This window comes from Argopecten irradians, chromosome 9 (assembly GCF_041381155.1).
Source record: "Argopecten irradians isolate NY chromosome 9, Ai_NY, whole genome shotgun sequence".
Taxonomy (NCBI): Eukaryota; Metazoa; Mollusca; class Bivalvia; order Pectinida; family Pectinidae; genus Argopecten; species Argopecten irradians.
The window spans coordinates 9,056,141-9,083,613 of record NC_091142.1 but is presented as its reverse complement, the minus strand read 5'-3'; the positions used below and the strand labels follow the sequence as shown (position 1 = coordinate 9,083,613).

Genomic DNA, 27,473 nt, shown 5'->3' with positions numbered 1-27,473 from the left:
TTTTAGGCCTGAGGGGAATTCATTCCTTGAGGGGAAATTTACCCATAAACAGTAATGAATCAGAGCTAGATTGATCCCTGAGCCATTTAATATTTATGAGTAATTTCTCTTAACTAATTATCATAATATCATATAATTAACACATTTAAATTAATGATTTATTATTATATAATTATCTGTGTTTGTATATGATCTCCTGATCAAATAACAACTTTGGAATATGATAATAATGCACTTAATTATTAATCATCATCTGCTGGACAATTCAATGAAAGAATTGATGAAATAATTTAATTAATGTTAATTTTCATAATGCGGGTTGTGTCTATTTAGTATTATGTTTTTAAATTTGTTGTCATCCTAATTACCGTGCTTCAGTTTACAATTGATCACTGGCACTGCATTTATATGCGGCAGATGGCAAGATAGCAAAATGAATCTTCAGTGTTTCTATTATACAAATAACATAATACAGGGATTTTGCATTTGTTTGTTGTTCTAATATCATATCAACCCCTAGTCATGCTGTAAACGACTAAAGTCGGTATCCGCATGACACCGACTTTAGTCGGTCTTTATATTGTACTGCCACTTCGTATTTTGTAATATGAATAGTTCTAAAATAAAACTGCCTTCAAAGTTAATTTCGATACTGACCATTCAATAAATATGTCAGCTTTATGTGTGTAAAATATGTAAACCTAACTCGTTTGCGTTACCAAGTACCGTGCCGTAATTGTCTACTATTTTCTCTGTTACATGATATTTTTAGCCCTGAAAAACCTGCCCGGTAACGCAGAATAATAATTCTGAACAAGCGCAGTGCGGTCGTGACCTCACTTCTGCGCACTTGTCTGCAAATATCAAAACAGGTACTCTGGTAATAAACGGCACTTAGACGACGATTAATCAAAACAAAATTTCTTATGTTATAATTATTTTTGAAGAAATTTTTTTATTTCTAGTTTCCGAAAGGTAGTGGGCCAAGTAATTCTGTAATTCTGATTTATCGCTATCATTTTACTATAAAATACTAGCTAATTTACCATTCCCATTCAGGTTTGTATGATAATTATTTTTTTCATAACTTCCTTATAATAGGATTTCAGTTTTAACAACCGAAAATTTCCTGTTTGAAATAGGATATTTGTTATGAAATGTGTACCTAGTAAACATTTGAACTAAAATGATTGACAGGTCTAGTACATGAGCCAGGTACTGTACCTGTAATGCATCATCTTCATATTTGGCAGATAAATTAATTTTTGCTGTATTATCATTATTATTGGTGTTGAATTTGGACAAATAACGAAACATAAGTTTTAAGCATAGTGCATAGGCATATAAAAAATATTATTCGCCAGCAGTTTAGCATCTTGCATAAAAAATGTTTTACCCCCGCTGGAACCTCAGTCTCAGGGATGCTTGATAGTTGACATAGTTGTCATGGTGACAAGTATCAGTTATAAAAAATAATCTACATTTGTAAGTGCAAAAGCGGTCTCCAGAGATCATGACACGCACTATAAACATGAGATATAATATTCATTCTGCCAATGACAGCAAAGACAGTCCTATATCGCCATACTTAACCCACATGTTGGGTGTTAATTGTAAAATCCTAAGTGTCGAATCTGGGTCAGCGAAGGTGAAACTAGCCAGTGTGTAAATTGAGTTTTACTGACCACTGGAAATCACGAGTAGAACCACTCGTTGATGTCATTTTAATTGCCAGGGCATTTCATATAGCTGGTTTTGATATCACTCGAACTTTTTATGACATGGCTAAGAGCGGGTAACGTAAATAACATGTTCGTATCGGTTTGTTTATGTTCCGAATATATGGTCGACGTTCGACTCACCTTTGCGCTTTACTGCCATTTTCACAAATCAATTGTCAATCGCACACTACAGTATTTGTATAAACATAATAAAAGTCCTGCGATTTGTTTGCGGCGCATTACGCAAACCCAGAAACGGGTCTGCTAGCCGCCAGAAAATTCCGATTCCATTTTCAGGTGCTTTCGGCCATTACAACTCCATTTTTCCCAGAATGCAACATCTCACAAAACGAGAAAAAATATATTGGAGACAAAAGTTTAATGTTGTATGAAATTATTTATTGTTTTATTTTGAAATATATTTGTTATCATTAATACATTAGTTTTGTATTGTTGCACTAGAATATATCGCTGACATTAGGTTCTTTTCAAAATAAAATAGTTCCTAATATTTGATGTATCCATGAACCGCACCACAACATTATGAGCTGATATTAATCCGCCTTCGAAACGGGCCGCCATCTTTATTTGGAAGCTGGACTAAGAAAGGGGGGTACCTGAGCAATCTGCCATCATCCTTTTATTCTTCATACTTTAGACGATTGTTTCATACAAATCTTATCCCCCAAGCATTTGTGTGATGGCAGATACAGATAAATTGAATATAGATAGCATAATAGCTAGGTTGTTGGAAGGTAAGTCCGATGTTTACTCGGTGGATTTTGAATTTCTTCGTCTCTATCTTTGATTATTTTGCATAAAACCCCTGTCATTATCTCGGTCGCAGTATAAAGACGTCAATGAGAAACGTTTGTTATCGTGTGTGTACTGAATTAATGTTTAGCATACATGAAGCGACAAATGCCTTCACAAATGTATTTGAAGGCCGGTGTTATTGCTTTCTGTCAAAATTTGCTGGGCCTACTTGTCTGGTGACTTTGAATAAACCGTGAAGGCAGGTCTAGGCCCACCTTTAAAAACTGCGATTTAAACGCATAGTTTCCCATTTAATATTGCACTTTAATTTTATATTCATATTCATTTTTGATATTACGTTACAGCTTATCTCTAATGACTTTCAATTTGTTTACAATTGATCTTATCAATGATTAGCTTTTGAGTCACCAAGTACAAACTACCAACATGATATTGATAAATCTGATGACATACATATTACAGGTCAATTATACCATGGACCTTTTGTTAATATATATGTTCATGAGTGACCCTATAATGCATTTCCTTTGGTAAAAATAGAAAATATGTCGTGACATGTACATGTTCTTTCTCCGGAACTTCTGGACCTGGGCAATGCACAACCTCACTAAGTCCCATTATTTTGACTACTGGCAAGCGAGCAGTTCTCGTCGAGTACCAATTCTCGCAATTGCATAAGTACTTGTATGATCACAAACGAATTTTGAGACATATTTTTGTGGAAATCAGCATGGTAGTGTCTTCTATCAGAAGAAGGCTTTGTTGACTAAATTTATGTGGAAATCGTACAGATGCGACAGCGAGAATTCATTCTCTGCAAGATTTGCTCGCACGTCAGTGCAAGTTAATTCCAGTCTTTTTATCCGTTAAAATTGTATCAGAAACATATATTTTACAAATCCTGCATTTATCCATTTTCAACATGATGATTAATTGTTGACCTTCAGAATTTTGATCCAACTTGTAGGTTGGTAATACATGCATAATACAAGCACTTTGTGAAAGTGGGAATGATTCATGTACCATGTGATACCCGATAATGTAGCATACATGAAGTAGACTAATTGGGGTGTATTGATTGGTGTCTTAGGCAGCATGCTTCAGTGATATAGCACTATAAAAAGAGTAACAGTTCCACTATACAAGAAGACATTACTCGCCAAATGTTGTCAAGAGAAATTTATAAGATTCATATATTGATTTGATGTGTTAAGAGCTTTATTGAGACACCTTACACTATTGAGCAAGCAGATACACATGTACAAGTATTAAAAACATGAAAAACATAATTTTGTGTTGGTCAAAACTCTTTTTATTCAACAACTGCAATGTCCCACTAAACAGCTAGCCTCTGTACTTCAGCTTCCTTTTTGTTTTAAACCATTTTTCAATCTGTTTAAATTTTATATACGGTAATATAAGTAATTTATATATAAATGTATAGTAATTATCAATATATCTCAAATTTATTCAGTTACTAATTCATATCGCGCCGATTAGGGTTATTATATTTTATTTAAAATTGAATAAATTGGGCCTAATATCTCAGGCAGTAATGTACAAGCTTCCAAGAGTCCGTTTTTCGTTGTATATGTCTACCAGCGGCTTGGAATTTAGTTGTGGCTTGGCGATTCTATACATGTATGCATTGACGAACTTTATGTGCATATCTTGCAATGTTTTTTGCAACACATTGTTTGCGTTGTTTGAAAGTTGTGTCCGACTGTACTTTCGTTTGAACTTGAAGCGATAACAATATCATGAATGTCTTACTGTCTTTCTGTGTCACACAAGCGTCTGTCTCTTTCGTAACAATCAGTAGTTGGACACAAAGTCTGTTTTGCCGGCCATTGATCAATTAATAACCTGTTTACACATCTTTCAGAACATCGTACCTTCGTCATGTCTTGGCCACAACATTCGTTCAGCCATGTCGAAGCGTTTGCTTCCTGTTGATGTATTGGCTTCAGTCCCTTTTTTCACATGAATCCAGAGTCAAAACTGCCATTGTTCTCTGTTTGTTTTGACTTTTTAAAGCCAAAACAAGTCAGGGGGATTTGCCCCGGCCTTTTTGCCGCCATATTGCTACTGATACATGAGGTAGGGTCATCAAGACGCTTTACAGCAGGCAGTGATTATGCTTTTAAGCGCTTTTCTTACACAGATTAGATATGTGTAACTATTAAAAGAACCGAACACATAAAATAAATCCGGAAATATTAAGGAATTTTTTACTCGCCGTTTGGCGATACATTGTTAATTTTAACTCGCCTTTGGGAATATTTACTCGCATATGCGAGTAAATTTCTCTCAACTTTGAGGCCTGTAATTGGTTGTGTATTGATTGGTGTCTTAGGCAGCATGCTTCAGTGATATAGCACTATAAAAAGAGTAACAGTTCCACTATACAAGAAGACACAACACACACATAATGCAGTCTCCCGAAACACATGTTACACACTGCATACATGGCAAGCCGTCCTTGCATGACCCTGGCTGTTAATAGGATGTTAATTAATCAAACTAACAAAATTGTTTCTATTGGTGGTGGAATGGCGTTAATCCCTATTGGAATTGACATTCCTCCTTGAGACTCTTTAATATCTAGGTGTTTGATAGATGTCTCTTGTCTGAATCCCTACACAAGCCTTTAAAACATATTCTGGAAAATCAAGTTGGGTTGACCTCGATCTTATAATAAATAGTCCAAATACAAAAGTGTTTTATGGAGGAATTCCAATAGTAGGGATTAGAATTAATGACGTCAAAAGAAGATGCCCTGTGCTAACATCATTTCAGCAGGAAGATTACATATATATTATATAGTTATATGTTTCATCACCACTTGATGCTAGTCCCGCACAATTGTTATCCGATATCACATGGCACCTGAATTAGTCCCATTGGTCATTAGTCTGTATACTTGTTAGAATATCTGATAATTTATAACTACATTGATTTAATATAAAGTATGTGATGTCAATTAAGCTGAAAAATGTGACACTACCCTAATTTGTATTATTTCATATTTGCAGTTCGTGGATCTCGTCCAGGCAAAAATGTTCAACTAACTGAATCTGAAATTAGGGGACTGTGTCTGAAGTCCAGGGAGATCTTTCTTAGTCAGCCAATTCTTCTAGAATTAGAAGCTCCATTGAAGATCTGTGGTAAGTAAAACAAAAGAAGTTAAAAAAAAATAATCTCTTCTCAGAAGCTACTTAATTTTTCATGAACAATCATTTAATCACTTGTGCTGCAAGAATTAAAGGCCCAATATCCGCATCTTTCTTATTTTTTTCATGATTTAGGAGAATGTGAAAAAAAAAATCCTGTTGTAAATCATGCAGAGAGAGGACTAAATCAAAGTCAAGATGAGCGATTATGATTCGGAATACTTTGATAAAAATCTTAAACATCGCTAGGTGGGTCCCACTTAGTCAAACAAGCCGAAGTTAGCCGATATTGTAACGTCGTTGCCGAGAACGTCATGTGACTACCGTTACTACGTAACGTCTGTCCGAACTCTTCCGAAAACGGGTCATGAACTTTCCGACTTCCGTTCGGTAATAATCGTAACTTCTATGGCGACCAGTTTAAAATGAAGGCATGTTTACATGTATCGACTTTCAGCAACTACTGTACTAAAGTTATTAAAAAATCATTACAAATATTCTTTAATACATCTTAATTTCAACTACATCTACAAATACTAACAATATCGGAGTCGAATTTAACTTGAAATTTTGTTGATAGTTACGTATAGTGTGGCTTTAACTGAGGGCTGATATATCATGAAATAAACTACGGTTCGTTTTGCTGTATATTTTTCCTTTACCATGGTACACCCCAGCTCGGCAAAAATAATAAAGTTTTGCTGCACTCGCCTGTTATTCAGTCATGCAGACATAACATCCAACATCAGAGACATAGTTATGCACAACTTAATATCGGTCCACTTTCCCATCTGTCGTTTATCGACTACTTTTTCCTTAGTTGCTTTTGCTGTATACCCTCTTTTTCAGTTGCATTGTTTTCATAGCAAGTCTAAAATGGTCGATAAGTTAATCAGTTGTAACTGTATCATATATGTTTTAATGTTGAATGGATGTAAAACAATAAGAATGAACGAGTGTGTGCTTTTCGATTTTTGTAATAACTAATAAATACATTATTTACTGCTTGAAAGTGATTTTAAAACTTTTCATTAAGAAATGCTGGGGAAGCGTATCATTGCAACATTATCTGGTAAAAATCACTAACCTCAATGCTCAATACAACTCAACTTATCAACCATCAGTAATTTGTATGATTTTCAAGGTGATTTTCTTTGTGAAAAGATCACAGTTATAAGTAAATCTGGAAAATCATGGTCTGTGATTGCAGTTTCATTTGCTTCATATTGTGTGCAAGCATTCATGGGACTGAATTTAGGTACAGGTGACAAACACATTCAAACATGTTTCAGGTGACATACATGGACAATATTATGACCTTTTGAGACTCTTCGAGTATGGAGGATTTCCCCCAGAGAGCAACTACCTCTTTCTTGGCGACTATGTGGACAGGGGGAAGCAGTCACTAGAGACGATATGTCTTCTCCTGGCTTACAAGATCAAGTACCCAGAAAACTTCTTCTTGCTTCGAGGAAACCATGAATGTGCCAGCATCAACAGAATTTATGGATTTTATGATGAATGTATGGATAATTTAACAGTTATTGAATTATATATGCTTTATTTCAATAATGACTTAGAAAAAATATGCATAGCTTAAATGTAATGACTTAGAAAAAATATGCATAGCTTAAATGTTTCACAAATTAATATGCACCTTGAATCAGAATGCATGCGTATATTTTAACAGCAATTGAATGCAACTATTGCAAATACCTATTGATATAACATTTAAGATATTTCAAAATGAATTACCTGGCTTCAGTATTGTACAAATATTCACCAAGACGTCCTTACATGCTTCACTTCCTTCAGTCACTATTGGCAGTTGTACTTTCCAGAATAAATATATGAAATTTTCTATTTTCAGGCAAGCGACGATATAACATAAAGTTATGGAAGACATTTACAGATTGCTTCAACTGTTTACCTATAGCAGCTATCATTGATGAAAAGATTTTCTGTTGTCATGGAGGTAAATATCTGAAGTTAAATGCTCTCATTTTGTACTCCACTGCATACACAACACAGTCTAGTGTGCTTTTCTGGGGCTCAATATTTGCACAGCTGAAGTTAAAATGATTCAAGCTTAAATTTACTTGCCATATTATTAAAGAATAATTATCAATTTTATAGAATGTGATGAAAGGCATGCTCTCTGAAAAAATTAATGCGTTCATTAATAAACAAAAAATTAGAATCGCTATGTGATGGTGAACTCTGTTGTAGATGCTTGGTGCAACTTGTTATTAATATTTACTATGCACCTTATATTATTAATAACCATTTAAATATATGTGACAATAAGGTTAAAGATTAAACAGTTACACTGAACACATAGTCAAACCATGAGATTTAAAGTATAAGACATTGGATGCAGATGAACTTTAATTGGTAAAATTATTACTAGCATCAAACGCTTTTACCCTTAGGTTTGAGTCCTGACTTACAGTCCATGGAACAGATCCGAAGGATCATGAGACCAACAGACGTACCAGATCAGGGCCTACTGTGTGATCTATTGTGGTCTGATCCGGACAAGGAGACGATGGGCTGGGGGGAGAATGATAGAGGTGTCTCGTTCACTTTTGGTGCAGAAGTGGTTGCCAAATTTCTACACAAACATGACTTGGATCTTATATGTCGAGCTCATCAGGTAAGAAATGGAAATTGGAAGTTCTTTCACTCTTATATTTATTTTGTGGTGTTCATAACAATTTATTCAAGTTCATAATATTTATATATTTATGTTATATGTGTCATAATTATTGTTCTGACAAAAAAAAAAAAAAAAAAAAATCTGACATGCTACTCAGCTTGAAAAAAATACTTAAGGGATTTGCAATATTTACAAGGCATAGGTTTTAATTTAACAAAGATTACAGGAACTCAAATGAATTTCTGGCATGATCTTCATGTCCTCTGTGTAGTAAAGTTGGACGTAATTACTTGGATGAAAATACTTTGGTTCACAGGGCATCCAGTAGATCCTTGAGAGTATGTTTTTGAAACTCAAAAATCAGATTTGACTCTTGAGTTAGAAGCATGTGTCTATTTGTCATATGGTTTGGCTCTTCAGATTTTTTGAGAAATTGTGCTTTGATTCCTGAATCTGCTAAAAGTCCAGAGTCAACTGGATGCCCTAGGTTCAGTTAGCTTGTAATCAATTACTTAACAAAAGAGTAATTGAACTTACTGAAATTACATCAGTTTATTAATCAGTTTTAATCACAGAAGTTTAATCATTTTTATAATTAGATGGCAATGCATTTCAGGACATTTGTATGGTATGAGATTCAGTATGTAGACAACTTCATAAAGCACAATTGTGTTTTACTTACAGGTAGTAGAAGATGGTTATGAGTTCTTTGCAAAAAGACAACTGGTGACATTGTTTTCGGCTCCTAACTACTGCGGGGAATTTGACAATGCTGGTGCTATGATGAGTGTTGATGAAACTTTAATGTGCTCATTCCAGGTAATTATATCACATTATCTTACTGATGCAATCCTTCCAATGTCAAATATGGAAGAGGCAGTATTCATTTGATCAAATATGTTTATATATAAGTCTGAATTGAATTATGATCTAAACTTCAGAATTTCTAATAAAGTGGTCATGAGCAAAGTCTTTGAGTTTTATCTGGTCAGATAGTCTTAACAATTTTAATTTTGTTGTTTAGATATTGAAGCCTGCAGACAAGAAAAAATTCCCGTATGGTGGACTTAACGCAGGGAGACCAGTGACACCGCCTAGAGGTCAACCTAAAGGGAAAAAAATATGATTTAGTAACGCTTTAGTCTTTTGGATGGTTATAATTGGACACAAAATTGACGATGTTCATTCATAAATCAGTTGCCAACATTTTGACTTATCAAGACATTTAATTCTCTGGACATTAAATAAATGCCAGTGAAAAAATATGCCCGTGTTGCAACTGATATGATTGACTGATGAGGAGTCCTGCAAACAGTGTATGTTGTCTTTGGAATGAAGTGTATTCTACACTGTATAATGAAGAAGAAAAGAAAAAACTATTGACGCGAGGAACTCCATCGTGTACAGACAACATAACCAACGTATTGACAGTGACCTGTAGTATCGGTGTGTACAAGTCCTGACTGAATGTTGTACATTGAAAACATTTTGTTGTAAATGTTTTTAACTTTTTTTTAGTCCAGCTCCTGTCCATGTCAAAAGTAACTGAGTTGGGAACTGGAGCTTCACAATATTTAACCACGATGTCTGACTTTTACAGAACAATTAGAAATCATGAGATAAAAGTAATTCGAAATTTTACTGTCAAATGTGTTATGATCAAAATATTTATTGGCCATTGAATGTTTATAGATTTGTCTGCTTTGTGCAATTTTGCATACAACACATAAATTAAAATTCTGGTCCAATAGGTTGGCATGTGATGTAATATTAGAAAGCAAATTGTAACGTTCAAACAGAAATTATGGAAAATGATATTCAATATATAGCATGGTGTTGAGTAATGAAAGCCTCCCTATGTACTCACCATAGCATATAGAGGGCATCTTCTGATTGCTGTGTGACAAAGCTAGTCCCAGTACAGCTTTAAATAGGAACGCTTCAGAATAACATGCTGGTTCATGTTGTCATATTTCCTGTCATATTCCTGAATAATTCCCATAATGATGCAAATGTCAATTAAATCTCGCTGTTCAATATATGTACATAAGTGTCATGGTTTGCCGACATGAGATTTTATTTCTATCTCATTTCATGTATATAATTCTGTACATTTATATTTTCAGTTTTGTCTGAAATTTCTGTTTAAAATACTAAAATAGCACTACAAATCATTGAAGGTGGAACATGAAATCACAAACAGTACTAAGATAACCTCACAGAGCTACATGTATCAACTGCAGTCGAATAGGGGAACATACAACACAAGGTTTTAAGTCACTAATGTTTTGTTTTCTTAATTTATGGTGTAAAAATATGTAGATGAAATGTAAACTGATCAATGATCATGTAAATCTTTGTTGTATAGAGAAGATGATGACCGAATAAAAATGTTTTGTAAGAATTTTGTCGTTGTTATGCAAGTCAAGTTTCTGAATGTGATGCGATGGTATAACTTGTCTTTAAAACCAGATTTCAGTTTTCTGGATTATAAGGTATTAATTACTCAAATTTATAAATTAATTAATATAAGAAGAAAATTCTATGCAAAATGATGCAGTCAGAGCATCGATTAACCTGTGACCTCGGGTCATTGACGCAACAAAATTTATTTTGATGCATGATCTTAGCATGCCGTTCGTCAATTTGACACTGCACATTTTTAACACCGCTTGCTGCAATCGTAATAGAATTAAAATAAACAAATATCGGGTTTGACAAGTTAAACTCTACAGTTATCTGCCCTTTGGTGTTGGTATTGATTATGACGTGTATTTTCGAGTGTTACCCGATTTTCAGTGAAAATGATGTTGAATTTGTTCAATAAATAATGATGTCGTAAATTCAATATGGATACCCATAGCTATCTGCAAGGGATTAAACTTAGTAATGTTCAAGATGGAATGCCAGGGTTGTCAACTATCACAGTGTATATTGTCCACAGACAACTCTGATAGAATCTCTCCAAATGTGAAGTTATAATGTTATAACTCCTTGTATTCTTTCCATATTCTGTCTTGAACATAGTTATATGGTCTTTTCCCGGGATGTTCAATTTTACCACAAAAGTCGGACAACATGTACAGTTCTTTTATTTGTTTAAAAACATGAAAAAATGAAAAGGTACTTAATAAGACAAAAGCATTGCAAATCTTGACAGTTTTGGTCTTTATTTATCCCCAGAAAATTGAAATTGAGGCCTCGAAATCAAAAGGGGGAGGGGCGCTTATTTGGGTCGAATATGGTGACCTAGACATGAAAAGGTAGGTGTGCTCATTTGGATTTATTACTTTTCAAATTATTAAAAACCTGCATCAAAGTTTTCGAAAGTTCATAATTGCAAACTTGTGGTTAAGGATGACATCACTCCACATGTCGCCGTTTTGTTCATGGAGATAATATTTGCTAATCTAATAAGTTTAATGGTAAACTCGCAATAAAAATAAATATTTAGGTCCAATTGTCAAAGGATGAGGCTAATTACAGCTTAACAATTTTCAAATCAAGATAAAATCATTTCTTAACGAAATAAACACAATTCTATAATAATAGCTATAAATTTATTTAGAGAAGATGTTATCACAGATCTTGCAGCAAATGAGAATTGAACATTTCACATTTCAAGTAATTAATCTAATCACCTTTTGAACAACCGGGCCCAGGATGCTAGTGTTGAACTTCACACATTTTATAAATACATCTGTAACTGTATTGAAGAAAGAATGACGGAATCGATTGTCGGCTATGAGAAAAGTACAGGTTTGCCAGTCGACAACTGATAAAAATGATTGAAATTTGACACAGTTCACAAAAAGTTGTCCGCAACGAAAGTGAATTTTCTCTGACACCTGATGACTTTCGGTTTTAGCAGAAGAACTAGGGGTAACTGATTGGTTGTAAATGGAACAGCTCAAATTGTGCCGAAATTAAGATTGCACGTGGTGTCCCTCAATGCAGCGTTCTCGGTCCGGTACTGTTTCTACATAAATAACACAATGTGTACAGCGGAAGAGTACACAAGTGGTATTGCATTTCGGAAAAGGGATTACAGTGAGATTCAGATCAAAATTAAAGGGGGTAACATGGAAAACGATTCTGAAAATGTCAACCCAGAAAAACAATAGACGGTCCTTTTTGATACGTCTGAAATTCAGTATGTACACAAAACAGATATGTTAAAAATGACAGGTTAATTAAGGACTTTTGATTGAAATATCCAGAGATTCGAGGACGAGGGTCATTAGTCCGCTAAACCTGCCTATATTATTAGGCTTTTTTATTTTTTTTTTTTTTTGCCTAATATATAGTCAGCTCGCGGTACCTCTTAAAAATGTGAAATCGTAGGCCAGATTTGGCCTACGCTACGTCAGCGGTATATTTCTAATATATCGTCCATGCAATGCCGGGAAAACATACACATACCTATATATTGGGATCTTATGTACTCCACTGCCCCCATGTTACATCCCATTTATGAAATTAAACAACTCTGCACAATGAAATACTTCCGAGACCCTTCTATTTCACACATTTGTAATGGCCGCCGTATACACATTTAGTAGAGCAAACGGCAGCCAATCAACTTCGCTTCCGGTTTTATTTTTAAAAAACCACGTGTAGTTGAAAGATAAACAAAATGCTAGCCAGTTAGAGTTTTTATAGTGAAATTATGGTCGATATACACGACATGTTGTCAAATATTCAAATTGAACACGACTATTGCTGGTACCGCATCACTTTCGCGATATTCACGTTGCATATACATGTAGCATATACACAGTTGAATTGTGTTTATCTTTCAACTACACGTGGTTTTTTAAAAATAAAACCGGAAGCGAAGTTGATTGGCTGCCGTTTGCTCTACTAAATGTGTATACGGCGGCCATTACAAATGTGTGAAATAGAAGGGTCTCGGAAGTATTTCATTGTGCAGAGTTGTTTAATTTCATAAATGGGATGTAACATGGGGGCAGTGGAGTACATAAGATCCCAATATATAGGTATGTGTATGTTTTCCCGGCATTGCATGGACGATATATTAGAAATATACCGCTGACGTAGCGTAGGCCAAATCTGGCCTACGATTTCACATTTTTAAGAGGTACCGCGAGCTGACTATATATTAGGCAAAAAAAAAAAATAAAAAAGCCTAATAATATAGGCAGGTTTAGCGGACTAGAGGGTCATATGTTTAGAAGATCTGGTTCCGAAGAATGTAAGCAAAGCAATTTTAAGAAACTTTCCCATGAAAACCGCGAAGATGTGATAACTAACATGCAACAGGCTAAAACTGAATTACAAAAATGTGAAATCGTAGGCCAGATTTGGCCTACGCTACGTCAGATTTGACGGTATATTTCTAATATATCGTCCATGCAATGCCGGGAAAACATACACATACCTATATATTGGGATCTTATGTACTCCACTGCCCCCATGTTACATCCCATTTATGAAATTAAACAACTCTGCACAATGAAATACTTCCGAGACCCTTCTATTTCACACATTTGTAATGGCCGCCGTATACACATTTAGTAGAGCAAACGGCAGCCAATCAACTTCGCTTCCGGTTTTATTTTTAAAAAACCACGTGTAGTTGAAAGATAAACAAAATGCTAGCCAGTTAGAGTTTTTATAGTGAAATTATGGTCGATATACACGACATGTTGTCAAATATTCAAATTGAACACGACTATTGCTGGTACCGCATCACTTTCGCGATATTCACGTTGCATATACATGTAGCATATACACAGTTGAATTGTGTTTATCTTTCAACTACACGTGGTTTTTTAAAAATAAAACCGGAAGCGAAGTTGATTGGCTGCCGTTTGCTCTACTAAATGTGTATACGGCGGCCATTACAAATGTGTGAAATAGAAGGGTCTCGGAAGTATTTCATTGTGCAGAGTTGTTTAATTTCATAAATGGGATGTAACATGGGGGCAGTGGAGTACATAAGATCCCAATATATAGGTATGTGTATGTTTTCCCGGCATTGCATGGACGATATATTAGAAATATACCGCTGACGTAGCGTAGGCCAAATCTGGCCTACGATTTCACATTTTTAAGAGGTACCGCGAGCTGACTATATATTAGGCAAAAAAAAAAAATAAAAAAGCCTAATAATATAGGCAGGTTTAGCGGACTAGAGGGTCATATGTTTAGAAGATCTGGTTCCGAAGAATGTAAGCAAAGCAATTTTAAGAAACTTTCCCATGAAAACCGCGAAGATGTGATAACTAACATGCAACAGGCTAAAACTGAATTACAAAACTGGACAAAACATTAGGTATTTGGCAGCTGAAATTTGACAAAGATATTTGGCAGCTGAAACTTGACAAAGAGAACACTGAAATATGCACATTCAACATCCCATTTGGACTTGGTATAATTTTAACCTCACCTGAAGGTCCAATGTCAAAATATACATATAGAGGTATACCACAGGGACCTGTGGTTAGCCTATGACATACCGTGGCCTCCAACGTCCGTTCATCAACAATCTTCATGAAATTAATCGATAGCTGGAATTTAATGAAATTCGACTGGTAGACTCATTAATTCGAAAATCCTAGGGTGATATTGCCTCCTCAAAACACTTTTATGAAGATATCGATGGGAAAATTCCTCAAATGAAAAGCTTATTGAAATATTGGGGGATATAGATATAAAAAAGGTTCAGAGGCTTGAATCTAGCACAGGGGGCCAACTCAATGAAAATGGATGTTGTCATACATTTTTTTGTATTTGGTGCATGGACTGATGAGTATATGTGACAGTCATGTGATTTTTTTCAGAAAATATGAAATTTGAAAAATTATTAAAAAAATCGGGATATTTAAACTCAATGAAAATGGATATTGTCATACATTTTTTTTGTATTTGGTGGATGGGCTGATGAGTATATATGACAGTTAATGTGATTTTTTTCCCAAAAATACCAGATTTGAAAAATTGTTAAAAAATCGGGATTTTTTTTAATAATTTTTCAAATCTGGTATTTTTGGAAAAAAAATCACATGACTGTCATATATACTCATCAGTCCATCCACCAAATACAAAAATGAATGACAACATTCATTTTCATTGAGTTGGCCGATTTTTTAAATAATTTTTCAAATTTCATATTTTCTGAAAAAAAAATCACATGACTGTCACATATACTCATCAGTCCATCCACCAAATACAAAAAATGTATGACAACATCCATTTCCTGGAATAAATCCTACCGTATTCCAGTTTTCAAATCTTGTGATGCTGATCTCCCTGATATTTACAGAGGCATCTATCTTCAATATTGTCTGGCAAAATTATAAAATTCATTTTTGAATAATAAAATTACTGTCTTTATGCAAAATGTTATCTGTCCCAATTAATATATATTTTTCGGGAAAGTGGTAGAACTACTGTTGCCTTATTTGTTCTTAAAACATTGTTGAATTCATAGGCAAAAAACAAAGTGTATGCTTACTTTGTTGACTTTAACAAAGCTTTTGATATCGTTTGGAGAACAGGTTTATTATATATGCTTGGCGAACAAGGTATATGCGACATGTATGAAAAACTACAATCCTCAATTAAATTCCAAACGTTTACGACGGACTATTTTGATATTATCAGAGGGGTACGACAAGGAGACCGTTTAAGCCCTACACTTTTTGTACATATAAACGACTTATCAAGCATTCCATCCTTGGTACTCAAGGGATTCCGATCGACTTACGATCTCTACACCCTTGTACTATCTCGAAGTAAAATTGGAGGGAACAGAACAGGTAATATTTTAGTCCTTTGATGTATATCAAAAGAGTCGTACAACGGTACACTGTGGTTCATTGTGTGGCTTTGGTGTTGGGCGTCGCTCTCTCTGTAATCTTCAAAGGAAATCTGTGCAGACCTGTGATTGGTTCAGTTGTTTTCCGCTAAGCTGCCTCAATTTTTACTATAAGATAATCCAGGGACGTAGAGATTGCAAGTGATCGAAACCCCTTGAGTATCGAGGATACAAGCATTCCGAAGTAAGTCCCACTCAAACTATACGAGATGTAAAAGCAGGTAGCTTATATTTTGCAGATGATTCAGTGATCTTATCTGAGAGTCCTGAAGGGTAACGAAAATCAATAACCGAACTACTGTGCAAAGTGGCAGCTATCAATAAATACAACAAGTATTAGCTTCCCAAAAAGCTAAGTGGACGCGGAAGCTTAATCATTTGTTTGGAAAGAATATGGAAATTAAACAATGATATGATAATAATGCTTAGCAATTTCAAATGGAAATGAAACCACGATCCGCGGGGGATTGTCCCCATAAAGTTACAAAGCACGTGTTCCTTGTAGTCAAACGTAGTAAAACAAGTCACGTGCTTATATGTCATTCATGCCATTGGCCGAAATAAATATGAATTGTTTGATGGGTAACTAGTGATCACATGGGTGTGTGATTACTTTCAAATATAGTGATTTCTCTGACCTTGTATAATTTGGCCTTTTGACGAAGATCTTAGTTTCTATGTGTTATATGTATCTGTTCTTATATCAATTTAAAATTATACGAATTTAGCCGGGAGAAGCCGATCTTCGCTGATCCTGGATTAGACGGTTAGACCTATTGAATTGGTCAATATTCTCATTATATAAAACGTGGAAATGTCAGTTTTACAATTCATTTCAGTTCATTATTTACAGTTAAACAGTACATATGTGCAAGTCAAAATGATATGCATGCACTATCAATAACATTTTGGAGTCTAAATATTTAAAAAAAAATCAAATTTCCGAAGAAATGGCAAGCAAACTATTACTATATTTGGAAGTAAACATTAAATCACGTGATTACTAGTTACCCATAAAACAATTCTATATTTCGGCCAATGGCATGATTGAGTTATAGGCACGTGACTTGTTTTACTACGTTTTTACTACAAAAAGTAAATCCAGACCACGTCCCGGAAGGATTTTTAGCCCAAAGCTTGACACTGGCCATTAATGAAAATTCGTTGTGCCTTTATAAAAGTGTATCGAAGGATGTAAATATTTATGTACATGTATATATATGGACAGGTCAAGCTAACAAGTTAAGCTGGTTTCCCAATGCCAATATTAAATATGCTCCACCGCTGACAGAGCATAAATGATATTCATTATTTGAACAATAATTGGTGTTTAATTGTATATAAATATGTCTAATTAACACAATGAATAATACAAATAATTTATTTTGCCTTTGGTATATGCGCAATCGGTACTCCATTCCATATAGGATATAGTGCCAAGGATTTTTTTCGGGATGCAATAAATTATTTTTCATATTTTTAACTTGAAGAAAAATTAGAAGCTCAAACTTTTCCATGGTGGTAATGGTGTAAGTAAGTAACTTTTGTAACTGAAGAAAAATACCAAATCGTCTGCTCTTGTAAATACCATTTGTCGGCGGTGGAGCATCTTTAAGCAACATAGTTTTGACAGTAGTTTTACACAAAAACGTTGTCAGCAACCACAAAAGCAGTCAATTTTTGTCAAATGTTGAACAATTCTGTTTAGTCGATTTTTGCTTTGCTTTCAGTTTATTTAGTCAACGCTTTGTTGGCCTATATACGCCTGTCACTTTTCTAACGTTGCTTTATGATAATTAACATTAATTTTTTATAACAACCGACTGATAAATGGGGGAATGTGCTATCTGGACGACCTAAGTTGACATTTTGGTGATCTCTCATAACCGTTGTGTTCTGAAATTGGCATGGAAAGCAGTGGCGTCGCTAGAAGGAAATGAATGTGCACGCAAAGTGCAGTCCGAGCGGCGAAGGCGCGAGAAATTTGGTGTTTGGGGAAGTCCAAGGGGTTCCCCTGCGAAAAAAATACGATTTAGAATGGCTGAGTTGAGTTTTACGATGTATTTTTATGATTTTAAAGCGTTCTTAACGTGGAAACGGAACGGAAACATAATTAACCAAAAAGTGAACCTAAAAATAAAAGACGATCCAGATAACAAATTTAAATGTAAATTGGTTTGTAGGTGTAGATCGGACTTTGATTTTTTTTTTTATTTTATTTTTTTAATTAATTGGTGTGTACTAAAGCCGATTTGGCTCATCTTGGTAGAAGAAAATCTTTCACGTAATTAAGCGAATCAAATGCCTCTAATTTGTATTAGATAAGAATTGTCTCTGGAAAATGTATTTCAGGTGCCTGTTAGTAAGAAAAAGGATAGCCATAAGACACTACCCTGGTGAACTGTTTTGGATAAAGGAATTTTAAAGTCCAATATCGATGCAACTATGACGTCACAACACTAATATTAAATTAGTGTTTCTAAAAATAAAAATAATCCGAGTCCATATGCTATACATCGACCTCCGCGTGACCATGGGATTAAATAGTGGAAATTTTTGCCTTATACATTTAGATTTCCAACAATAAAATATCATAAGCAGTATTGCAAACGTTTAAAGTATAGATACAAGGAAAGAGAAAATTTGCTTCTTATAAATTGTGTGTAAAATGTTAATCAGAATCTATTCTAAAATGAACATGAACATTATGTGAATGCACGTGAGTACGGGAGAATATGGTGTGGCTTAGCGCCTGAAAGTTGTTAAAAGAAAATCAAGCGGTATCTAAATCAATTGGAATTACCTAGATGGAAACAGCTTTCAGATTTAAACGATGTTTCAACATTTATTTTGAGTGAACTTCAGCATTCCGGAAAACATCATGTGTATAGATGACAAAGTTCTTGCTCGTCCATCTTAAATGTGGCTTCCGGAATCAAAATGTGACTTCCAAGGCCTCAAACAATGAAATTATATAAAGTATTTTTCGCGTTATAACTCGACAGTTTCGCGTGATAACGCCAAATTTATTTTGTTTCTTCTACCAAAATGAGCCCAATCGGCTTTCGTAGGGTATTACATCATAAAACACAATATTTATTGTTTAAAAGTTTCGCGTATTAACGCCATAAGTTTCGCTTTATAACGCAAAAGTTTAATGTAATTACGCCATTTTTTCTTCTATCAAAATGAGCCCAATCGGCTTTCGTAGATATTCATGCAGTAGCGTTTTTGTACGAATTTTTTATAGCCAGCCAATGAGATTGCAGCGGAAGCCTCGATCATGCATTAAATCGGCAAAAGACACCATGAATTTTGATTAGACGACTTTCAAGAACCTAATTGATGTTTGTGCAAATGGGGCTTCAATCGTCTTAGTGACGGCACTTTGTATATATGTGTAGGATGTTTTTATATAGTATATAGGGGTATTTTTATATATATATTTATGCTATATATTATCACAGGAGTTTGACGTTCTGTCAATAATGCATAGTATACATATATAAAAATACCCCTATATACTAGTGGTTTTTTTATAGTATATAGGGGTATTTTCATATATGTATACTATATATTATTGACAGAACGTCAAATTCCTGTGATATTATTGACAGAACGTCAAACTCCTGTGCTTCTAGACAGAAAACGTCGTCTTTAGAAGTATAGTATGCCCCGTACGTACCTAACCGAGTGCAATACCTCGAAAGAGTCTCGGATTCGGTATTGGAGCCAAACGGAAGGCATACTACTATATTTATTGTCTCATACATATATATGTTTAATAATAACGATATGATTTACCTATACCCATCCTCGTAACCCAGGCGATATATACACTAACGTTAATGATAAGTGTAGCGTAGTGTAGTGCGATCACCCGTGGGTCTCCGACGATGACCTATACCAGAAACATATATACATAGAGATTGGCAACTCCTTCAATTTTACGATCGGCAGATGTACCTCTGTATGTGCTTAGGGGTTTTTAGATAAACTCTTAAATAGTTGAAAATAAAAGAACAACTTTGATATGTTGTAAAAGTTCAGTAATTTTCAGATGGTTTGAGTACGATTTTGGACAGAAAAAATATTTTAACTTATTTATAAATAAAACAAAACAAACTTTGTGTCGTTGCAAAAATATCATATTTAAAAGAATACACTTAAAAAAAACAGAGTTCCCTCTGCCTGTCAACAAAGACAAAGTATGTTTCTGACTATACTTAAAATTATAGGTCTAAAATTTATTATCAAAGTTCATGAGATTGCATATTGTGTAGCATTTAAAACCCCGCGGCCTTGCTCCATTACATATATATAGTCTATGGAACCCATTTCTATCATGTTACGGTCAGAACATCCTCGATACTCCAGGGGTTCCGATCACTTACGATCTCTACACCCCTGGACTATCTCATTGTAAAACTGGAGGCAACAGAACAGTTTTTTTAGCCCTTCGATGTACATAAAAAGAGCCGTATAACGGTACACTGTGGTTGACTGTGTGGCTTTGAAGTTGGACGTCGCTCTCTCTGTAGTCTTCAAAGGAAATCTTTGCTGGCCTGTGATTGGTCCAAGTGTTTCCCCCTGAGCTGTCTTCAGTTTTACTACGAGATAGTCCAGGGGTGTAGAGATCGTAAGTGATCGGAACTCCTGGAGTATCGAGGATGCTGTCAGAACGACGTAGTTTTGTCCCAATTATAATAAGATTTAATCATATCAGCTGTAATTAGGTAGACACTATAGGACCGTGTACGTTTATTGAAGTTGAAAGTGATTCCCTCCTCATAACACTAAATTGCAAGCGCGATTCCCCCTGGTAACATCGTATCGGAATATCAGTTCAGGCATTTTCTGTCTTTAACCAAAATGAATCAGCCGGGTTTGGATGGTTATTAGCTACTGTTGTAGCGGAAAAGATATCACCTTCTGACTGACTCAGAAGGTGATATCTTTTCCGCTATAACAGTAGCTAGATGGTTATATATATACGATGCCCATGATTCCAAAAAGTACATTTACGTTTGTCAACACAAGATATCCGTTAAAATTCTGTTTCCCCCCCAATTTTGGAGAGGATAATTCCCCGATCTGTGTCAACTCAACAAATGTTTCTGAACTTGCTGCCAAGACTACCAGGTCTTTTGGAGGAATAACTACTAGAAAATGCTCAAAGGTAAGTCTAATGTTCTGTGGCGCACATGTTTTTATAACCGGATATCTCAAATTAATGAGAGAAAAAAATTCCAAAACATAACCAACATTCCTAAAACTGTGTAAAATAGCGATTCCCTTTGTGGCACCGCCTACACCCGGTGAAAGAGAGCGATTCCAGTATTCCGACTTTGCATATTACAGAGTTATCTGTACTTGTGGGTAGGGAGTGATCTATATGTCATAATTTCTCAAGTATAAATATCAATTTCTAAATTTCACAGACAAATGTGATGTTTGGTTCACAAAACAATATCTTTACAATGTAATACCTTCCCACAAGGACAGATGACTGTAATATGCAAATACAGAATACCGACCACAACAAAGTACTAAATTCTTAAGTACGGGTATGTGTACTCCAACAATGTTAGAGGTATAGCACGACGAGACACTTTTGGAACATAACGACAGTCAGCAAAATAATGTCCGATAAAAAAAACGGCTGACCAGTCGACTCTCATGTTATGGGAGTAGGGTATGTGAAAACTTTGGTTTTTACAGTGGACCTTTGATTATCTAGACACTGTCCTGAAGTCATTTCATTTCAACAATATTTTATTGACGTTATAATACATCAAAAGGATCAGACATCAGGCTATGCCTATTTAAGTCCTGTCCTGGAGTCCATGATCAAAATCTATTTCACAACAATCTGTCCAGATAATACAAGGTCCATTGTATTTTTACATTTATATTGCGAAAATGATAAAAAACACATGAAATTTCTCCCAACTTCTTTATGTGGACTTTAGAGCATATAATTTAGAAGATCATTTCATGAGGGTACTGTTTGTTTCCTAAGGAAAACATGGCACCGAGGTATCCAAACAAAAGTTTCTTCTCCTTGTTCTTTCTGATAGCCTCGAGGACCTGTTTGTCAACATCCACTTGGTCCTGTTTACGCTCATCACTCACTTGGTACACCTGAAACAGCAAAGGTAATATTAAAGGTATTTTATAAGTTTATCTGATGTAAAATACACCTGTGTCATGCGAGCTTTGCAAAGAGTTAGCTCCCTTGAGGATAGGTATGCACTGCGACATCATTATTTTGTGAGCACAATTCATGGCATTTTCTCCCCAAATTATGACGTTACACTCGCAAACACATGATGCGACAATCAATACCTACCCACAAGGGCAGATAACTCTGTAATATGCAAATACAGAATAAGTCTAATACATAGATATGAACTAATTTTAACAGCAATTTCAATTGACTGTATTGAAAGTTTGTTTTTGACCTAACTTTCATTCTATGAAGTGTCCACATGCAGTGGTTTTTAATCTACCATTAGAGCCCTGGCGTGTTTATTGGAGGACGTCACAGTGTCCGACCAGTTAAAATCTGGCTATTTTCCGATGTTTCTGGACACCTCATGATATTTCTACAGCACAATATATGTTGTATTAACGTATCCATCGTAATTAGCACCCCTCCCCTTTTCTGGAGAAGAGTTGCAGTTGTATAAATGCCCCCATCCCATGAAAATAACCCAGTTTTACAACATATGATGCCTCTAATATAAGCAATTTGTCCCATACTACATAAACTTGGGAGTCTTCTACATCTTGTGAATCACGACATAATGCTTACTGAACAGATTAATACGCCCTGAGTACAGAAAGATTTTAAATATGGCTGACTTTTTCTGTCTACAACTTACATTTTGGTTCACTAATAAGCCCCCCCTCCCTTTGTTACCATTATTTAAGCGCCTAGGGCACTAATAACGACAAATACGGTATAGATAAACGATCTGTCCGTTGAGAGTATTCCCACTGTCATATCCATCTCAACATTTTATAAATTATCATACTTTCTGAAATTTGGCAAGAGTTATAGAACTTGACCAAGTATTAGACACACATACATGAATAAAGGTGCATTTAACGATAGATTCAAAAGCTTCAATTCCTCACAAAGAGAGGCACTAATTATGTGGAGTCCTCTGTAATTCTAGCCTCTAGTTTCCTTGTTGAATTTCAGCAAGACGACAACTGATTACATCACTATACTCACCTCTTTCTTTGTATCGAAGATCTCGCCCTCTGTGTGTCTGGGTCGCCTCAACTTTTGTCTCTTGAAGTAAGCATCATTAAGTCTATCGGGCAGTTTTACTCCGCTGATGTCCACCTTAGTTTTGGTTGCAATAACGTAGATTTGGTTGATTCTGCGGAGAGGGCAGCCGTTCAAGTGGAAAGGACCTGTGGCACAAATCATTAAGTTCATATCTGGAAGTCACCTGAGGAATTCTTAATTCATAATTTTTCCAATTCATGATGGAATTAATGAAAGTATGATATTAACAGGAGAAATGCATACTGATATACCAATATAATACATGTTAAATTTCATAACTAGTGAGAAAAGGTTTTGATCAGACATCAACTTTTTTTTGCTGCTAGTCATTTTGACCTGTAAACCCCAAAATTTTACTAGTCCAACTAATTAATCACTAGTCAAAATTAAAAATATCACCGTTTTGCTTCAGCACTTCAGTCAAGAAGATAAAACATAATAAATGTTTAACATTTTTAAAACAAGAGGCCAATGGCCTTGTAGCACGATGGTTCAGTTGATGAATGTTCAATGATTGGTTTTGACTAATATTCTTGATTATCACTCATATCCACTGTTTAAACTAATAATTAATTAGGACAATTCAAATGTCCACTGGTATTTAATTGTTATCAATGTTGGTATTAAAACAATCATAAAATTCTTTCAAGACAGATGTCATTCATCAAATGTTAAGTTATATATAGATCAACAGTTTTATAAAAATATTGATTTGTGCAGACAAGTTTTTTTTCTGAGCAGGATTTTAGTGTGAGCGTATGCAGAAGCAGCATCTTCTTTAATAGTAAGAATATTGTTGGGACCAATTCAAATAGCATCAACTTAACTTTAATATTAGAAAATTTAATAAAATTCAAAATTTAACAAAGCTTTTTATTCAAATTTATCAGTATATTGTTATTGGGGAAATTTTTTCTTGTATGATTGCTTATCGATATCACACATGTACAACTATGTTATCAAAGTGTTAAGTTGACTAGACTTTTAAAAGATACCTGCTGGAGGAGGGCTTAATTCATTACAGGTGACCAAAAAAAATCAAAGATGTTTGGCTGTCCTGGTTATAAGAGGTAAACTGAATTTGCTTCAGTAGGTTGAAATTTATTACTTATCTTTTATCTCATTTTCTTCAACACAATATAAATTTCACAATTAAGATAACAATGCACAAGTTGTATTGGCTGAGTCTCGGCACAATGGAATGTGTACTACAGGTCAACAAATTGACATTGGCAGCTACAGTCGAGCCTTTCCCAAGGACTTGATAACAAAATACATTAATTAACTCTCAACCATTGTTTTTCCCTTTAACAGTAAATGGTATATGTAACACATTTACACACACATATAGGCCTATAAACAGCATCTAGATGAAACTAGGGCACCTGACTTGTGACACTGTCCAGGGAATATAGATTATCCAACACAGGTAATTATGATGTCATGACACTTTGAGTAACATATTTAAGAATAGAAAAATAATGAATATTTCTTAATTGCCTTAATCTTTTCTAAAACTATATTTCTTTTGTATGAAGTGGTACTGTCGGCCATATAATTTCCCATAATGCATTGTGTTTCTCATTTAAATATTACTATAGACAAAGAAGGAATAAAATATATTTTAATTCCTCAAAAATACAGTTTATGTCTGTTTGTCGCCAAGTTTTATCAGTTCCGTCCTTATCTATAACTACATGTCTGTGCCAAATTTCATTGCTGTTAATGGTGTATAACTTGAGATATCCTGTTCACAAGGTGATTTTCAAAACTAGGGGGTATGCTATAAGCTACGATGGAGCTAGCTACGCTCCATCGTGCTAACAATAAATGTACAATAGATTTTTGACCCAAATTAGTCTGGATGCAAATTATCACAAAATGATGCAACTGATGAAATAATTGCATAGAGAATGCACTAAAAATGTGTTGAAAAATGCAATTGACCACCGCTCTTGTAAATATAGTAGCTACCAATTTTAACTGGGTGTTGAGCTTCTAGTAAAATCGGACAATCATCACTAGTCCAGGTGTAAAATTGCTAGTCATGGGTATCGGACTATTGCTTAAAGTTTGCAGACTGTTGATATTATCTATACTTTTGGGGTTTATTAACATCCTATTAACAGCCAGTATCTTCTAAGGATGTGTCAGGTTAGTTGGTGGAGGAAAGTCAAGAGTACCTGGAGGAAAGCTACCGACCAGCGGTCAGTACCTGGCAACAGCTGAACTTACCTGTTACTAAAAGAAGACCAGAGTTCAGTTGTTTAAGAAATACCACCCTCTGAAATAAGAAGATAAAACATAATAAATGATCACTAAATAATAGTATGCATTCAATTAACAAGAACCTGTTTGTCCCATTTTTGTTTTTAAGCAAATAAAGTTGAGATACATATTGGGAGGTTTTTGGCTAGTTATGGCCGATAACAAACACAAAATTGCAAAACTGTCACTAGCTCTAGCAAAAATTGATGCGTGAAATTTATAAAAACTCCCTTTAGAATTAAAAAATGGTAATAAAATATTGAAATCCCAAGTTGGGAGCCTACAAATAAAATTTAAGACAAATCCCTTCAGTTCTTTCTGAGAAATAGCAGTAATAAGATGGCGTAAGAACATAGACGAAAGGGATTTTTTTTAAAGCCTCTGATGATGATTGATTAAAATGAGGAGTGCCAAATTTTTGGGAATTAATTTTTAAATCGCTAGTCAAATGAAATGTGCCATTTTTAAACAGATACATATTTAACATGATTAACCAAGAAGATAGTGAGGTTTCGGATGTATACAACTTTCTGCAAATACAAACATTATTAAATGTGTCTGTTTGTTTTCCACTCTTTTTACCTTTCCCTTGTGACGTCCAGCCACAATGATCAGGACTGTTCCTGGGGTGATAGAAGATCTGACCGTGTGCTTGTGAGAGGAGAAGGCAGTCTTGGTAGATCTTAACTTTCTTGGCCTATCCTCGGTAGGGTAGTACCGGGACTATAAAAATCAAAATATTAAGACTATAAAAATCAAAATATTAACTTATAACATCATGTGCCAATGTAAAAAAGAAACTTAAATGGTCTGCTTTGTCAAATCAAATCCAGTCAAACAAATGCTGTGCCAATGTAAAAAAGAAACTTAAATTGTCTGCTTTGTCAAATCAAATCCAGTCAAACAAATGCTAAGTACCTGGTAATAGTACCGTAATACCTGCTAGACTCTAGTAAACATGAAGACAAAACATGATGGTTATGTGACAGAAATATGTTCAGAAATCCTTTGTAGACTTTTTTTCCCCTATTAATGAAATTCTTTATGCATACAGTAATTATAACTTATAAACTAATTATACATTAAAAGTGGATTCCTTTTAATTTGTCCAAGTTTTAATAGACTATAAAACAGTTTTAAAGGAACCTCTGTTTGTTTAATACGGTTTCTACTAGAATCTTGGGGAAAAGTTTACCATGCGGCTGATTCTGATCGTTCTTTTTCCACCATTTTTATCACCACCAATGTCCTTGGTGATCATACGAGTTGGGGTCTTCGTAACCTTCTTACGGGGAGCCATCTGTGAAAAACAATAAGACATATACACAATTATTGTCTGTCATACTGACAGTGATAAACCATCAGGTACGGAGGAAGTTTGCGAATAAAACAAAAGCCAATTTTGGTGACATTATACAGACTCATGTTAAAGTGTATCCTGTAGGATTTCACACATTTTTACACATTACGTGTAATTAATTAATTATGTATGTAGCGGGATTGGACTGGGTCGATCATTGGTGACCAGGTAGCTCAGCCTGTTGAGCACTCGACTGGTGTTCGGAGGGTCCCGGGTTCCAATCCCGGTCTGGCCACTAGGAGGTATCTCCAGTGAAAGACAAAACGGAACTTCACATGTTCAGGCCTCCAGAACTTGAGATTCAAAAACATGGCAGAAAGTACCACCCCCTCCCAAAAAAAACCAAAGTAACAAGACGGGGAACGTTTT

At 34.9% G+C, this 27,473-nt stretch overlaps 3 protein-coding genes across 4 annotated transcripts in view; 1 reads left to right on the top strand and 2 right to left on the bottom strand.

The window, feature by feature from the left end:
* LOC138331352 (espin-like) overlaps nt 1–2,043 on the bottom strand; it is a 32,259-nt gene extending 30,216 nt beyond the window's left edge. For both annotated transcript variants that reach the window (XM_069278915.1, XM_069278916.1), the window contains exon 1: nt 1,863–2,043. In XM_069278915.1, the coding sequence (XP_069135016.1) occupies nt 1,863–1,881 (19 nt within the window). In that variant the 5' untranslated portion in view covers nt 1,882–2,043. The remainder of the gene's footprint in view (nt 1–1,862) is intronic.
* A 228-nt stretch (nt 2,044–2,271) lies between these two features.
* On the top strand, nt 2,272–10,734 carry LOC138331351 (serine/threonine-protein phosphatase PP1-gamma catalytic subunit B). Its single transcript, XM_069278914.1, has 7 exons — nt 2,272–2,476; nt 5,534–5,665; nt 6,964–7,194; nt 7,542–7,646; nt 8,104–8,327; nt 9,015–9,149; nt 9,355–10,734. The coding sequence occupies exons 1-7, from the start codon at nt 2,422–2,424 to the stop codon at nt 9,454–9,456; spliced, it is 984 nt and encodes a 327-aa protein (XP_069135015.1). The 5' UTR covers nt 2,272–2,421; the 3' UTR covers nt 9,457–10,734.
* Nucleotides 10,735–22,115: 11,381 nt separating this feature from the next.
* On the bottom strand, nt 22,116–27,098 carry LOC138331350 (large ribosomal subunit protein eL6-like). The gene is made up of 5 exons (XM_069278913.1): nt 26,940–27,098; nt 26,327–26,467; nt 25,712–25,760; nt 23,417–23,601; nt 22,116–22,317 (listed from the first exon to the last, which is right to left on the bottom strand). The coding sequence occupies exons 1-5, from the start codon at nt 27,063–27,065 to the stop codon at nt 22,156–22,158; spliced, it is 663 nt and encodes a 220-aa protein (XP_069135014.1). The 5' UTR covers nt 27,066–27,098; the 3' UTR covers nt 22,116–22,155.
* Between the last annotated feature and the right edge of the window lie 375 nt (nt 27,099–27,473).